The sequence below is a fragment of the Haliotis cracherodii genome, unplaced genomic scaffold, assembly GCF_022045235.1.
Source record: "Haliotis cracherodii isolate W230 unplaced genomic scaffold, xgHalCrac1.p SCAF_1, whole genome shotgun sequence".
Classification (NCBI taxonomy): domain Eukaryota; kingdom Metazoa; phylum Mollusca; class Gastropoda; order Lepetellida; family Haliotidae; genus Haliotis; species Haliotis cracherodii.
The window spans coordinates 43,686,938-43,703,440 of NW_027266264.1; the positions used below are offsets into that span (position 1 = coordinate 43,686,938).

Below are 16,503 nucleotides of genomic sequence, written 5' to 3' on the forward strand. Positions count from 1 at the left end.
ATATTTTTTGAGAGTCAAATGTTTTATTGAATGATTAATGAAATTTAAAGTGTTCACTGTTAATATTACACTTAAAGTTAAGTATCTTTTAAATATAATATGTCTTTAGTTTAAGTTAACAAGTGCTAATTAATGTTCTAAGCTGATTGTACAACAGAGAAATAAAGGATATATGAATGAAAAACAAAGTTTGTTGGTTTTATTTTTTCACAATCTTTAATTACTTCACAGCTCATGAAACAATTTACAGTGACACTAATACAGGATGAATAAATAACATCAGTCTCAACTGTGAGACATAATTTTTAACCATGGATGGATATTAAAATACATTTCATGTCAGATTATAATTTAATACCACTAACTCATTTACATGTTTTATCTAGTTATCTTGTATTATCTATCAACAGTGAAGTTGAACTGAAGAATTGTGAACACTCGTTATGTTTTCTGGTTGAATACAGTTTATTAGCAACAACAAACACGCCCAAAGCTTTACATTTCGTATATACCATATTTATTCGTGTATAATACGCACCCCTAATTATGGGCAATTAAATCTTGAAAAAAATATCTCATGTATAATACGCACAGACTTTTCTTCAGTCTCATTTCAGGCTGTCATGATCCGTCATCGGAAATAGCATAACAAATCCGAATTGAATTACGCAAGTTAATCCTGTTGTTGCACTATCTGGTAATAAGAATGTGTTCTCTGTATATCTGACCTTATGTTTGTCATCTATTTTATTAATTTTATTTAAAATTTCGTTCAATAATGTTTACCTAAATTTCGGCAAAAACATGTGTCCCTCCGATACTTACAACTTCCGTTTACCCCCTTCCATAGCTTCCGCTTAACCACATACTGTGACCGCGCCAAATCACATTATTCACTGCAACAATGATAATATTTTCTTCTGTTTCATTTTTTACGAGTCTACACATCCAGATAAACATATGTCATGGTTAACTTTTAGTGAGAAAATATGCCGAAACGTGAAAATCTTTGTCAATTGGCGGAGTTTTCCTTTGTTTAAATCACATGCTGTCATCGAAGCCACACGGAGTGTGAGAGTTACGTTCACTTATAAGCTGGTAAACAACAACACAGATATTTTGAAACTGCGTCAGTCATGACGCAGTCATTATTTCTGGACGTATTTTTCCTTAATTGAGAGTCATATATGCAAGAATTCTGCGTCAGGGGAAACCCTGCCTGTGCACCATCAAAACCGAAAGTGAGAGTTAAATTGTACTGGCCTTGCGTGAATGAATGGAGTCTTCTATACATGGCACCACCTTTAAAGCCTGTCATATCCTCCTTGCAAACAAAGGATAGAAAATCAGCATACAAAATAAAATGTTTAAGCTGGGACTCGATGTCAACTGTTAGCAAGTAACTTCCCGTTTTGTACAACAGATCTCTGTTAAGAACAGTGCCGCAAGACCCACAACTGAGCTGAATATCTTTCCCAATGTATCCTTTACACTTATCACAAACATAATGAACACTGTATGTTTTATGGTTCAGTATTTTCTTCAAGTGATATCTTGTTCTGGGTAAACAGCCTGGCACAAGTACATTCAACAGTCCTAGAACATCCTCAACTGCTGCTGCCGTCATATGATGCTTTGCAATTAAAGCATACACAAGCGATAAGACTTCTTTTCTTTTCACAGTACTTTCCATATGAATCGGCTTGTCTTCTTCAGCAAGAACCTGAAATTATATACAATAACTATTCATTCATGACAATTATCAAAGCTATATGGTAAACGGAAGTCAAAGTATTAGAAAGTGTGAACAAGTCATCAGAAGATGGCATATCCCAAAATAGCAAAAGGCAACAGCATATACTTATTAATCATATAGTATGAAGTTTCGTTAAAAACTTATCAAGCGGTTTTCAAGTTTTGCCCCAGAAACGAAAAAATTACAGATGGACAGACGAGCAGACGCCGGCACTGATGACTATATACCCTGCATTATATGCCGGGGGGATAATAAGGTTCTACTGTCCATAATAATAAAGTCATATCATGATGGCCATATATATGTCACACGAGGAAAGTCTGCAAAGATGTATTAAAGTGAAACCTGTGAGCCTTAAATGGTACTGGAAAATCAATGTAACTTCATTGCAGTATTGCACAATACTCTTTCAGAGTGAGCAGATGTCACATAAAAGATGTCATGAAAAGAATACCTGCCCAATAGGTATAGTTGAAACCCATGATGTCTTGGCCTGCAGTCCATACATAACTCTAACACAACATTACTTCAGACAGACAGACAGATTTATTCGGTAATGTGGGCCACATGGCCTATATTACAATGTTAGTACAATATAAATTTAGTCACGTTTTTCTAGATTTAAATATCTTATACAGGTATACAGGAGTCAGTTTTATTACATCGACATTATTGCAGTTAAGAATATTTGGAAGTGACAGGTAACCGTCATACATATCCTGTAGTTGGGTAATATAATGTTTCCATAAAGTCTGGTAATAATCACAAGTGAAAAAGACATGGTCTTCATTTTCAATACAACCCTTGTTACAATATCTACATACACTATTTTCATTATCTGTGGGTTTTTACGTAGTAACTGAACATTAAAATTATGTAAGCTAATCCTAAATTTACAGAAGGTTCTTCAGAGAGATTTATCCTGCAAAGAATCAATATATTTTTCTACATTCAGCAAAGATTTAACATTTGAATAATGAGATAAATATTTGGAAGCAGACAATTTTGCAAACCAATTTTGAAATGCAACATCTTTTAGTCTTTCCTGGAATTGATACAAAAAAATATTTACATCACCAACATTTTGGTAGTCCCAGACATATGAAAAACCATTAACATATAAACAATTTTTAAGATCTGTCACCCAACTGTGCTTACCTTTCTCATCTAGCTTTTTAAGGAAGTAGTAACATTGTACAGGATATCTATTTGATCCCATGTGCAATAATTTTATCCAATATTTTATAGCTCTGATCTGACTCTGGACAAACATATAGTGGCGGCCAGTTTCCCCTAAGATAGCTGTGGTGGTGGTGGTGGTGGTTTATTTCAGTAAATCAGGCCACATCCCATTTTACAATATATATATTCAAGCATTCAAACATGTTGCGCCACAAGTGCATGTAGTAATATCAATACTAATCCGTACAAGGGTATCTGAGACCATATACATATAGTGGTAGAATTAGTAGTTTATATAATGGACAACTGCTTGCTCCTCATTTTAAGAGCAAAGAATGCAAACTTGGCAAGATTATTGATTGTGGAAGCATTACTGGTGGTAAATAAAACCTTACATTTATGCTCTGATGGAGATGTATAATAATAACTTGGCAGAAAGTTTCTTCTAAGATCGTCATAAAACGGACAAACTAAACAAACATGGTATTCTGTTTCTACACTTGGAATGATACAAAATGGAAAAAGTCTTTCACACTTTGGAATACCTAACTTTCTACCATGTGATACCATAAGATCACTGCTCGACGTGCGAAACTGTGAGAGAATAATCCTAAATGCAGCAATTTTCACAACACTTAAATAATTTTCATATTCATTTGATAGCTTAATTGTTTTATACAAATATAATGAAGATAATTTGTCAAAAGATTCAAAGAGACACTGGTTATCAATATCAATACATCTTGTTCTAAAAGCGGATATAAATGAATGGATACAAGAAACTGATTGTCTATTCCAAATTTCACCATATCCAAAGGAAAACAACAGATTTTTAACTTTCAGTGCCCAGCAATCTATACCCTTTTCTGCCCGGTCATACTGGTACACATACGTGTGATATAATATACTGTTTTCGTTCTGAGATAATAAACACAGCCAGTACTTAATAATTTTCAGATGTTGGTTTACTTTTAACGAGTATCTCCCAAGTTCAGCTCTTGCTACAATATTAGGAACAGTTCTTCTCAGTTTCAAAATAAGCTTGCAGAATTTATCATGAACATTTACAATATCTTTAAAGGGATGAAATCCACTTATCTCTGAGCCATATAATAATATGGGCAGTACTTTAACATCAAAAATACGAAGTAACATTTTCAGGGGAAGTTTGTGAAAATTGTACATATGTGATTGTAACAATAATATTACCTTCCAAGCTTGTTGGGATAATATCTTTTGAGTTTTATACCAGGAACCCAAGCTAGAAAAATGTACTCCAAGATATTTATAACTGGGGACTATCTCAAGAGGGCTGCCATTAAGAAAAAAAAACTTTTCATAGCTTTTAAGCCTACCTGCCTTACGAAAAATAATGATTTTACTCTTGGTAGAACTAACTCTTAATTGCCACTTATTGCAATAATCCACCAACTTATCTAAACGTTTTTGTAACCCGAGAACAGTGCTATCAAATAGGATAATGTCATCTGCAAATAAGAGTATGAAGAGATCCAGCAAGTCTAAATTAACACAGTATTGCTTATCCACACTCAAAAACTGTACTATATCATTTACAAAAAATGAAAATAGGAAAGGTGACAACTGGCAACCTTGTCGTACACCAAAAGGACAGTCAAAGAAGAGAGTACATCTATTGTTAACCAAAACACATGACTTCACATTTTGATACATATTATTCAAAAGTCTAAACATTTTCCCCTTTACATTACCAATCCACAATTTATAAAATAAAGATGGTCTATGAACAGAGTCGAAGGCTGCTTTCAAATCTATGAAAGCACAATAAAGTCTACCTTTATATAATGATAAGTATTTCTGTATGATAGTATCAATTACAAAAACATTATCTACCGTTTGAAAACCTTTTCTAAACCCTGACTGTTCAGGAATAATAAAATTTTGATTTTCAGCCCATTTAGAAAGTCTAGTGCACAAAATTTTAGAAAAGATTTTACCCGAGACTTCGAGTAAAGTGATTGGTCTGAAGTTTCCTGGATTATTACACGGCCCTTTTTTATGGATAGGAATAATGACACCAACTGTCCACTGAGTAGGATAAACACCAGTTGACAAAATCATATTATACAGATAGCTGTGTTTGAGGCATATTTACCTACACCAAGAAAATATTTAAAATATGAAGTTTGAACTTTCTCTATACATGCAAAATACCTTAGCCCCCAAATTTCTGCACCATATAAAAGTATAGGACTTATTTTACATTCAAATATTTTACAAGCTGTAGAGAATGATAGGAATGAATTTTTTTGGAATAATTTATAAACAGGGATGCATGCCTTAACAGCCTGAGCTGCCAGGTTCTCACATGATTTCGTCCAAATCAGTCTAGAAGAAAATATTACCCCCAGATATTTATAATATGAAACTGTTTTTAATAAACGGCCTTTATAGTACCATTTTTCAAAGCGATTTAAAATACCCCCATTTCTAAAAACTACAATTTCTGATTTTTTAAAGTTTATCTGGAAACCCCACTTAAAACAAAAACTTTCTAAAATATCTAATTGCCTCTGAAGACTTAAAACATTATATGCAAAGAGTACAACATCATCCGCAAAAAGCAACAGCATCAAATCCTCAATATCTTGAGAAATAAACATACCATTTTGACAATTTTTGTACATTTCAGTGACAAGATCATTCATAAAGAAAATGAATAATATCGGACTCAACATACAGCCCTGTCTAACACCCACCGTTGTTTGGAACAAATCTGTTTTACCAGAATCTACTTTAACACATGCTTTCACAGAGCTAAACATACTTTTAAGAATAATATACATTACTTCAATTAACGGTATGTGTGAGGAAAACTCTTTCACGTTATTCCTGATAATGTGCAACAAGATTCTCGAATAATAAGAAAACTTCTTAAAAAATTACCTGAGCTGTATCTGTCTCACCATGCATCAAGATCTCATCATCCTCAGCAAGCACAACAGTTGCGATGTCACTGTCACTCTCCATTTCTTTAATAGTACCATCTTCTTCATCAAAACAGATATTGCCATCTGGGTCATTGAAATAGTTTCCACTTCCAAGTAATGACTCATCATTAGCATCATCATCATGGACAGTAAATTCATCAAAATAATCTTCCATCGTATTCTGAAAATACAAGCAAAATTGCTGATCACGACATAAGTAATGTTTCATAATTGGACAAATGATAATCATAATAGGACAAATTTTCTGATTTACACATTTCTTTGTTCATAATAGTTTCCAACACATAATGAATTATGATACACCAATAGTCGGCTACATTTTTCAAGATTCATATAAATTATCCTGATACTTAGCATCCTCGATTTCTCCAGGGCCAGAGACTGAGAGTTACAATAAACCTACACAAACCTGGACACACATCCCATGCATGTTGTCAATCTTGAATTACCTGCTCTTGTTTTCTATTTCTAAATTAATTACCCATGCTTGTTTGGTCTAGCAGGGAAATTATAGTGTTATTTACAAACTAGCACCAACAACATGGTGGCCAGTCTTATCGATTATGATAGGCCTTGTGGGAAATTTATGTTAAAACAAGGGTCATCTGAAGACGACATATCCTCCGACTGTGGTTTTTCACTAAAGAGAGCATAATTTGTGGTTAATCATACATGATATTGTAAGAAACAGTCTCTTAGACACAAAATAAGAAATAGAATGTATGTCACTAGTAAATGTAGCTCAATTTCTGGCATGTGTGTAGAGATATGCTGCGAACAAAAAAAAACCTAACCAAACATTTTCAAAGTACATCATGTTTCCATGGAAATACCAAAAACATAATCTGTAGAAAAGTCTGTAAATATCAAAAGGCACTAGTACTTGACCAGATTGACATGTGGAAAAAGTTTGGTGAAGCTAGATTTCATAGTTTCAAACATATGCTCTGGACAAATACACTACCCTTAAAAAATCCTAAATTTGTCATATTTCCATGAAAACATGAAAAAATAAAATTTGTAAAATTTTGTAAATAGCAAAAGGCACTAGTACTCACTCATCCAGATAGACAAGTGTATGAAGTTTGGGCAAGCTAGGTTGTATGGTTTGGGAGATACACTCTGGACAAAATGACGGACAGACGGACATAGTGATGACTATATCCCCCTGTCATTATATGTCAGGGGGATAAAAAATCTTGACAGACGTAAAATGTCCTGAAATATGTATATGATAGAATAGATACTTTCATGTCGTCAATAAACACTAGCGGTCACAGTTCCCTTTCCTATCAAGGATTCCCTGTAATCGTTAAGAAAAAGAATGTCCGAATTCTCAACTAAATTCAAGTAATCTGATCAGTTAGTTTGAATGCTGAGATCAGATCAAGGGCAGATAATTTATGATGGGTTCTGAGGTAAGTGTAGGTTTACAGTAATGCATGTCTGTTGTAGTTTAATTAAAACATTACCCATACCATACCTGTCTTGTGTCCATGGTGTCTTGTTCGCTGCTCTCATTACTAGATGAGTGGTCATGAACCAAGATGGGATCATCTGCATCAAGCTGATCTGTCTCAATATCACATTCACTGTCAAGTGCTTCTCTGCTGTATCCTTTATCGGCAAGACCTGACACATTGGACTTCCTATTATCATCATCTGGTCTGTCAGTACAGTCAGCAACAGACTGAAAATAAAAATACAAAACCTTACCAAGATAAATGCACACAGCATACAAGAATCAAATAGAAGTACAAACATTAAGCTTAATTGGTTGAATTGTATAGTATGTATACTATAACATAAGTTTGCTAACAACTGAATAATCATCATCATGATGGAAGTCTGATCAGAAAGCTGTTAACAAGTTAAGCTTTGTATGGTACTTGACTGGCAAAATCAGAATAATTCTGGAAGAGAACTATTAAAAATTACCAATACCAACATGACTATACCTGTCTTTCGTCTTGTTTGCTGGTCTCATCATGCTCATTACTAGACGAGTGGTCATCATGAACATGATGAACCAAGATATGATCACTATCACATTCACTGTCAAGTGCTTCTCTGCTGTCACCTTAATCGGCAAGACCTGACACATCTGGGTCATCACCATGATCACTGATGGATAACAAATTCCTCTCATCATCTAGTCCGTCAATATGGTCAGCAATTGACTGAAAATAAAATACAAAATTTTGCTAAGATAATGCACATAGAATGCACAAATCAAATACAAGTACAAACATTAACAATCGTTTTAAAGTGAGATGTTATTCCATCATTGTGCAGTGGAGATATTTGAGAGGTCTGTGTTGCGATGACAGAGGGATGGATGCAAGCGCTAACATGCACTAAGCTGGAAATGACTGGTTAGTTGGACAGTTTTATCTCGCATGACTAACAGATATAATATGTTTGCATTCATGTTTCAAGTATCTAAATGTATTTGCAATGTGTAATTAAGTTTTATAGGTTGTCTTTGTTGACATATTAGCAATTGTTTATTTGCACTGTAATTAGTCTCGCCTGATGGGGTATTCCAGTTGAAAAAAAGAAACCACGGTGCAATTTTGATGTCTGATAGTTTTAATATTTCTTTAAATTTCTTTGTCACATGTATTTGTCTTCATGTGTTTGTTGACAAAAGAGGGCAATATTACAGGTTAGTTTGAATAATAATGATTACAAAAGTGACAGAAATTACATTAGTTGCATTGAGCCCGGCCAACTCACTCCCGTTTATGTCTATCATGACCATGAAAACCAGGTCACTGTTGGTTTGTGCTGAAAGTTTGTTAATTATTTCAACAAAGAAAAACAAAAATATACACACCCACCCTCCCCTCAAAAGTAACAAGGTTTTGGATTGGGAGGTAGGCTCTAATTCGAACACTGTGATATTCATAATTTTACTGATAACCAATGAACAAACAAAAAGAAAAACACTCTTGATTTTTCAGATACATGCGATTTTAACTAAAGAACTTTCTTATATACAGTGCTGTTGGCTAATTCTGTGCACCTAAGCCTCATAGAACTGATTTTGTTCACAAGAGTGGAACAACATCCCAATCTTTTTAGATGAAATATTTAAATAGCATCAGGTTGATGGCATAATTACAATTTACAAGTATTTATGTGTGTAGAATTTGTGAAATCTCCAACGAAACAAAGGCACCCCCTGTTTTCAAGATCGCCGGAAGTGTCGGCTAATCCTGCGCAGGTCAACCAAATATTGCCTGCTACTTCACAGTTATCTAATATTACTGGTCAAGGTTGTATTATATCAAAGAAGAAAATATTCATAGATGGATATCTCATGTTCAATATTTAAAAAAAATAAATATCATTTGCGTAATCAGCCTTTTTCGTAACCACCCTTATCGCCACTAAGCAAAATGACGTTTGACGTTCTTCCAGATCGTAATTTTATCCATCCGATAAAATAAAAAAATTGTTACAATAGAGAAATATAGTGTCAAATAATTTTGCTTGAAAATCATTATTAACGCGAAAATATCAAAACGCAGCATTATCCAACACGACTGTATTATGTACTCGTCTTGCATTCGAAGAACATTGGATTCCTTATCCATGTTGGCTATGATAATAAGGCAGTCGTCGGCAGAAAATCTGCTTAATATGCACCCGATATTTCGGTAAACTGAGAAAGAACTATCAACTATTAGCTTATTTTTCGAGAATCGAACAGGTATCTTACTGGCTGATTTTCCGTCACTAAGCCTAACTGACGATAGTAGGTACTTGAAGGTATTATTGGCTTTTCTGATTTGTCCAAATATTGTTTGTAAGTGCGTTTTGGCATTAAACCCGTTACGATAACAGAAGAATATAAAAGAAGCAGGTAAAGCACACTTCGTTGCAGATACAACTTCATCCTCCATCCTATCTGTGGTGCTTCGATGTGGCGGAACTGGAAATTATAGTTGCGCATGCGCAATCGCCGGATCTCATGCCAGACGAGAAACGAGATTTGACATTTGGCGCCACGAAAGATAGACAGTAAATTTAAGTCCAAGGGACGAAACAGAAATCAAGCGAATCAAGGTTCAAGCTACCAAGAAGTTGAAATGGTTACCAAACAAGTCGGAACCTTCGTCTTGTGTTTCTTTACAGAGGAGAGAAAATATGGTGTCGTAAAAACTGAAATGATTAGAGATCTCTACGAACTTGTGTCACAAGATCCTACACTGGAACCTCAGATGGGCCTTTCGTCCGTAGACTTGTGGACTGTCGATTGGCCTGAAAGGAAAGGAGGGACTTCGAGAATTCTAAAGTGCCCTGCAATTCTTATTGAACATTCAGGTATGTGTAATATAATTGGATAGCCCATCGTCAGTAAGCATTTATCAGTAAGGGACCCCCCACCCCCCCTAAAAAAAACAACAACAAAACAAAAACAGAAACAAGTTTTTATAGCTGAAATAGAAGAAAACAGCTATATGACTAAGCATGTGTAAATTATGAAGTAATTAATCATAGTCGCACTGTCATATTTGAATGTTGAAAATATTTTTTTTTTTGGCGTTGTCAAGTAGGCTACAAAAATATGACATTGACAAACGAATTCTCAAAGTCAAGATTTATTTTATTGCAAGGTAAAAACTACTGGAATTTTGTGCGTAAAAGCCCCTTGGCTCCGTGAAGTCCAGATGAAATGCTGATTTATCATCATGATTATTAATACTAATAATTGTAGATTATTTTTCAGATGACCGAAAGTATTTAGATAACTTGGGAAAGAGAATGCAAAAAACACAGATGTTTCCATCAAGTAGAAAGGTAAAAAGTTACATCAGTATATTGCTTTGTGCTTATATTTATTTATTTATATATATATAATAAATGTAAATATTTGTGTAAACATTAACGGTTAACCATTTCAAGTGAGAAATGGGTAACCAATATAATATTGAGAAATGTATTCATTTTGGTAAAAGTACCCAAGATCACAGTGTCAATGTTTGTTTGACAAATAGAAATGTTTGTTCCAACTCAATGGGTTGAACCATCATACATCCCATCATGTTCCATATTGTTTAACAAGAAATTGTAACCTGGTCACATATTTAATATAATTTTTAGAGAAGCGATGGAGGGGATACTAAGTCTGGAACTTCTGTCAGTGATCAGTTAACTGCCACAAACACAGACATGACAGAAGCACAGGCTTCTACCAACATCTCCAAGATAGGAAAGAGGGGTGGTTTAAAGGATGTCCTTGCTGAATTGAAGAAGAGACACATGGAGAAAGGGGAGGTATACATCACAGATCACTATCAGAACAATGTGCCCTGCTTACTTCCCCCATCCCAGCCCAGAACAAAAAGGCAGTTCCAGCTTCATCTTATTACTTTTCTCAGTTTTCAGTTGAAATGATTATATTGTTTCCCTATAAGCAGAGGAACTTCAGTGTTAAGCTACATTATTTTTATATTGGTATGTTTCTGTTATCCCCTGCTCCGACGAAGACACCAGGGAATATAGACACAAGCTCTGTCCGTCCGTCACATGTCGTTTCCAGAGCATATCTCATAAGAGTTCAACATTTGTCTTTGAGACTTTGCACATACATCAGGCTACTGGTAAATTGGTGCCTTTTGATATTTTAGGAATTTTTGGACAGTTTCAAGTTGAATTTTGACCAAAAAGTGAAGAAAAAGATTTTTTTCCTGGAGCATAGCTGAAATACTAAAAATACTTAATATTAAATACACATACTATATCTCATGGCTTAAGGCTTAATCCAGACATCCTCAGGTGCCTGTATAAGGCCCCAGTCCCTCAAAACTGCAAAAAAAAATATCCCCTACATCAGGTATGAAAATCTCCAAAGAAATGAGATGAACACAATCTAATATGAACTTCTGTTTAACAGAGAGTTCAATACTGTGCTTCAGAATTAACTAGAACATAAATTCAGATATCATTGAAAACCTGGACAGTTTTTGAAACATTTCCCTTTCAGCATTCCCAAGGCCTTAGTTTTAAAAACCTAGATTAAGCCTTGTGGCTTTTAAAACCGTTCCCAGGGATAGGAAATATAGATCATTAGATGAGTTTGTATTCTTGTTGGTTATTATGTTTTTTACAGTGCTAGCTGCTTTGGATGGTACTTTATCTTTAAGAAATTTGAATCAAATGTTTTTATTTGTTCTCTTTGAGTATGAAACTGACTTGTTCACCTTTTTTCACTTCTTTATCATAGGAGATGGATGTTTCGCCACCAAAGGACCCTCCAAAACTCGAAGATTTGAGAAAAGAGAATAGACACTTAAAAGAAGAATTAGAGAAAGCTAAGGCAAAGGTCGACCTTTTTAAGCGTAAGTCACTAATTGCAATGTGTGTGTGTAAATTAGAGTTTTTGATGTTCATTATTTAATCAATATTCTGCCCTTCTTCATTTGAAATAAGTTTGTTCAGTCCTATAACATATTAACAGCAAAAAAATTACTTTATGCCATATTAGAAGAGATTGTTAATACCTCTTATACATTCTTCTTAAAATACTTTGTTTTTGTAAAGGGAAATCAAGTTTCTTACCTTTTACCAATCTTTGCAGATGTTCATGTAAGTTTCATGTTTTCCAGTCACGCCACAGTTGGTGAAGCAACTGCAAGAAATTTTGGACCGTCAGGCTGAGTCATCCCCTGTTAGTTCTTTGCCCTTCAGCGATGACAGCTGTGATTCAACATCAGCCTCTCCCAACCTTCCATCATGTACGCCGTCACGACCTAGCTCGCCAACCACGCCACAACCTAGCTCAACAACCACGCCATCTCCAACTTCACCAGTGCTACAAAGCCACCAACGTTCGACAGGGCATGGGAGGTATGCACACACATATTTTACTTGGTGATAAAGGCCTTGTTAACTTATGTTTGTTTGAAACATAAGTTATTTTAATTATTTTATGAATCTTTCTACGTTACAGGAATGTGAAATCTCCACGGAAACGTGGAAAATAACTGTTTTTTAAACAGTAGTCCTCGGGTGGGGGGGAAATCATCTTCCGCGTAAAAATATAATCAAAGATTATAAGAAAAATATGATTGCAAACCGGACAACCGTCTGGATTGTCCTGTTTTCAATCAGAGCTTTCAGCAGCATAGGTTTTCGGACATAATACGTTTTCTATCACAGATACTTGCACTCTAACGTGGGGAAAGGCGTCACACAGAAATTGTAAATCAGATGATGGCTTGTTTTTAAGATAAAGTTGTCTTTACATTTCTTGTTGTGAATGTTGGCCAAACTGTACGAAATTGCTTAAAATGCAATCAAATGTTAAAGGAATTTCTGGTGTGGGGGGGGGGGGGGGGGGGGGGGGGGGGGGGGTGCCCCCAGACCCCCCTAGACATTTCCTCTTTTTTGAGGGGGAACCTGCTCACATCCTTGATGTTAGAATAACTAATATGTATGTTTTTCCTGCAGAATGCTGTACTCAGAGTGTTTACGACAGATCCAAAGAGATTCCTGGGAGATCTACTTATTTCCAAGTTTGGCAAGGACTTATCAACGCACTCCTTTTCCGGTATGAAGAGCTCGCACCCAAGTTGTCATGAACAAGAACCCAAACCTGGAATTCCGAGCGACACTCTCCCCTGTCTCAGATGTATGTTTCACTTGTTAACTTAGATCCCAATATCAATTTAAAGTTACCATGTGAAAAGCTAGTTTGGCTCCCGATAAAAAACTTAATTTGACTAGGAAAGTGAATGTTTCAAATAAATAATGTAACAGTATGTAACTTCGAAACTATAAACCTCAAATCCCGTATAATTTTGTTCCTTGTTCTAACCATCATGGTTTCACAAAGATGTTTTTTTGTAAATTTACACATACATGTAATTTGTATTGATGTAAGATGTATATTAACACAATGGCATGTAGATTCCCTTTTGGGTTGGCCAAACAATTGTAGAGTATTTCTCATTGTAATCAAAATTTATGTGTGTTTCACCATTGATCAAATAAGTATTCCATTTCAGGGTACATGTTGTACTGCTGATTTATTACTTCATGTGTTTTTAAAATTTATTTTACAGATGCACTGGTTCAAAAGTTTGGAAGCAATGTGATTGATGACGACAAGCTGCGAAGTATTGTTAAATGGAAACTTAACAATTGCTCTCGTTAACCTTCTCATCATGTTCCTTGTTAACAGTTTTTATCCCTCGCCACAAAGTGGGTGCTGTCAGTCACAATTTGTTTCCAGAGTATAACTCAGAAAACATTAAATATATTTTATTGCAGAAATTTTCAGTGTTTCTCAACTGGTGCCTTTTCATTACCGTATTCTATGTAATAAGCGCCCATGGCACTCTCAAAATTAGAATTAGGGGGCTCTAATTAGAATATTATTTTCGTGGGGGAAAAAACAGTTGAAAGATTAATTTTGTGGGTTATGGTGACAGCCTGGAATGTTCATGTACAACAGATATATATTTTTCCAGAATTTAATTTCCCGTGATTAAGGATGCATATAACACACATATTATGTGTGAATAAATAAGTCTTGTGTACATTGATCAATCAGAAAGGGTGCTAATTGGAATTGTTCACAAGCCAATATATCAGCAAATATCCCTGTTGGCGCTTATCATGTCAAATACGGTATATGAAATGTCTGAAAGAATTTGTTGATATACCAGCTCTTGTATCTTTTGCCAAAAAGTATTATAAATGTCAAGTGTTATTTGCTTTTGAATTTCTTTCATTCACATTTCATGACAAGTAAACTTCTAGTAGTGATGAGAGTTGAGTTGCATTCTTCGTATCATGTTTAGATCAATTTAAAACTAAACACAATTGGGTTGTCTTGTGGTTTCAGAAATTTCTAGGTGAAGAGTTTGTAGGTTGAAATGGCCATGGGGCCAGTAGATCTTTTTATGGTGGAGAAGTGTTCCATTTTAAATGAACCTGAGTTGATCTTACTGATGGCATGTGCTTCACAGAATCGATGAAAGAATTCATTGACATTCCAATTCTTGTATCTTATGCCAAAAAGATATAATAAATGTCATGTGTTATATGCTTTTAGTTTTTCTTTTATATCATATAGACTGATTTGAAACAAAATACTGTTTCACAGATTTATAGTTGAAGAGTTCATAGGTTGAAATACAGCCTTTGGGCTCTGTAGCTTTTCTGTGGTGGAGAAGTGTTCCATGTGCAGCAAGGATAGGGTTAATGCTGCATTGTAGTAACCCCCTTGATTGGCCAGGACCAGGCAATAGGGTGATGCAGGCTGTCCTTGCAGCGACCTGTGTTAAACTCATTCACTCTCACAGGTACAGCTCCAGCTCCGACTAGTGACAGCAGCTTTATCGTAGTCATTAAGCTTCAACTGTTCAACCATGATACTGTTGTAGAAAGGCTCAAAGGTAAATCAGTATACCGATAAACCACAGTAGTATTTTCGTAAACTGTAGTGCTACTCTAGTAGTAACAACATAGTTTGATGGTTGTGGAACTATGGTTCTATTACAAATAAACTGTTAAGAGCTAAAAAGAATATACAAGAGCATGACTGCAGTATATCTGTAGTCAAAGGCTAGATGTACAGTCATTATACTGGAGTAGAAGAGTGATGCTATTTACAGTAAAACCATTGTAATACTTTTGCAAACTGCAGTTTTACTCTACTACTATTGTAGTTTGATGGTTGTGGAGCTGTTGTTCTACTATGAATGAACTACCTGAAATTTACTTGCAATGTTACCACAGTAAATCTGTAGCTGTACTGTAGTACAACTATCATCATATGGTCGTATCACAGTAATGTCTACTGTATTCATACTATAGTTGTGTAATCTGCAGTAAAACTCTCATCAACTACAGTCAACATATAGTGAAATTGTAATGATATCACAGTAAACTCCAGTTGAGTACAGTTTGATTATATTCAAACTATAGTTCTATTACTGTTTTGTTAAAGTGGAAAATTCTTGTTCCCAAATTACTGTACTCAAATGAATGTTTAACTATAGTTAACTACAATATTCTAACAACTGGGAAGTTACTGCAGTTTTACAACACTAACTACACTACAATACGACTATAGCTGACTTTTACTGTAGTATAACTAGTGTAATTTTTGCCTGGGATGCGTATTTCGCAGTAAGTGACTGACTGACTGATATAGAAGATTTAACGTGCGCTTTCCAACTGCAGCGTATTTCGCACACAGGCTTGGCCGGACCATTTAGTGTATTGCGAGAAGGGTGAAAGTGGTGTGTGCAACCCAAGAGGGGGCTTTTAGGGGTTGCTTATATTGATTTTTTGAAATTTTGAAATTTGGAATAAATGCTGAGGTGGGTGGAGGAGGGAACTAGAGATTTTTGGATTTAGTTTTCTGCCATTTTAATGCTTTTAGTGCGGATCCATAGGACTCCGTCATCCGCGAATTTTGAAGTGTTTAGTTTAGGGGATAAGCCCTCGAATAGATCATTTATCATTATATTGAAGAGGGTTGGGCTGAGGATGCTGCCCTGGGGAGTACCATTTTCTAGGGGACACTGGTCCGATAGTGTATGGTCTATACCC

At 35.2% G+C, this 16,503-nt stretch overlaps 2 protein-coding genes across 2 annotated transcripts; one reads left to right on the forward strand and one right to left on the reverse strand.

Annotated features, from left to right (window-relative positions):
* Window positions 1-211: 211 nt before the first annotated feature.
* On the reverse strand, window positions 212-10,213 carry LOC139464642 (uncharacterized). Its single transcript, XM_071246169.1, has 5 exons — window positions 10,126-10,213; window positions 7,887-8,108; window positions 7,412-7,618; window positions 5,864-6,088; window positions 212-1,723 (listed from the first exon to the last, which is right to left on the reverse strand). Exons 3-5 carry the CDS (start codon window positions 7,424-7,426, stop codon window positions 1,085-1,087), a joined length of 879 nt encoding a protein of 292 aa, XP_071102270.1. The 5' UTR covers window positions 7,427-7,618; window positions 7,887-8,108; window positions 10,126-10,213; the 3' UTR covers window positions 212-1,084.
* On the forward strand, window positions 10,026-13,526 carry LOC139455855 (uncharacterized). Its single transcript, XM_071237401.1, has 6 exons — window positions 10,026-10,260; window positions 10,667-10,737; window positions 11,041-11,214; window positions 12,164-12,278; window positions 12,546-12,786; window positions 13,390-13,526. Exons 1-6 carry the CDS (start codon window positions 10,026-10,028, stop codon window positions 13,493-13,495), a joined length of 942 nt encoding a protein of 313 aa, XP_071093502.1. The 3' UTR covers window positions 13,496-13,526.
* Window positions 13,527-16,503: the final 2,977 nt, after the last annotated feature.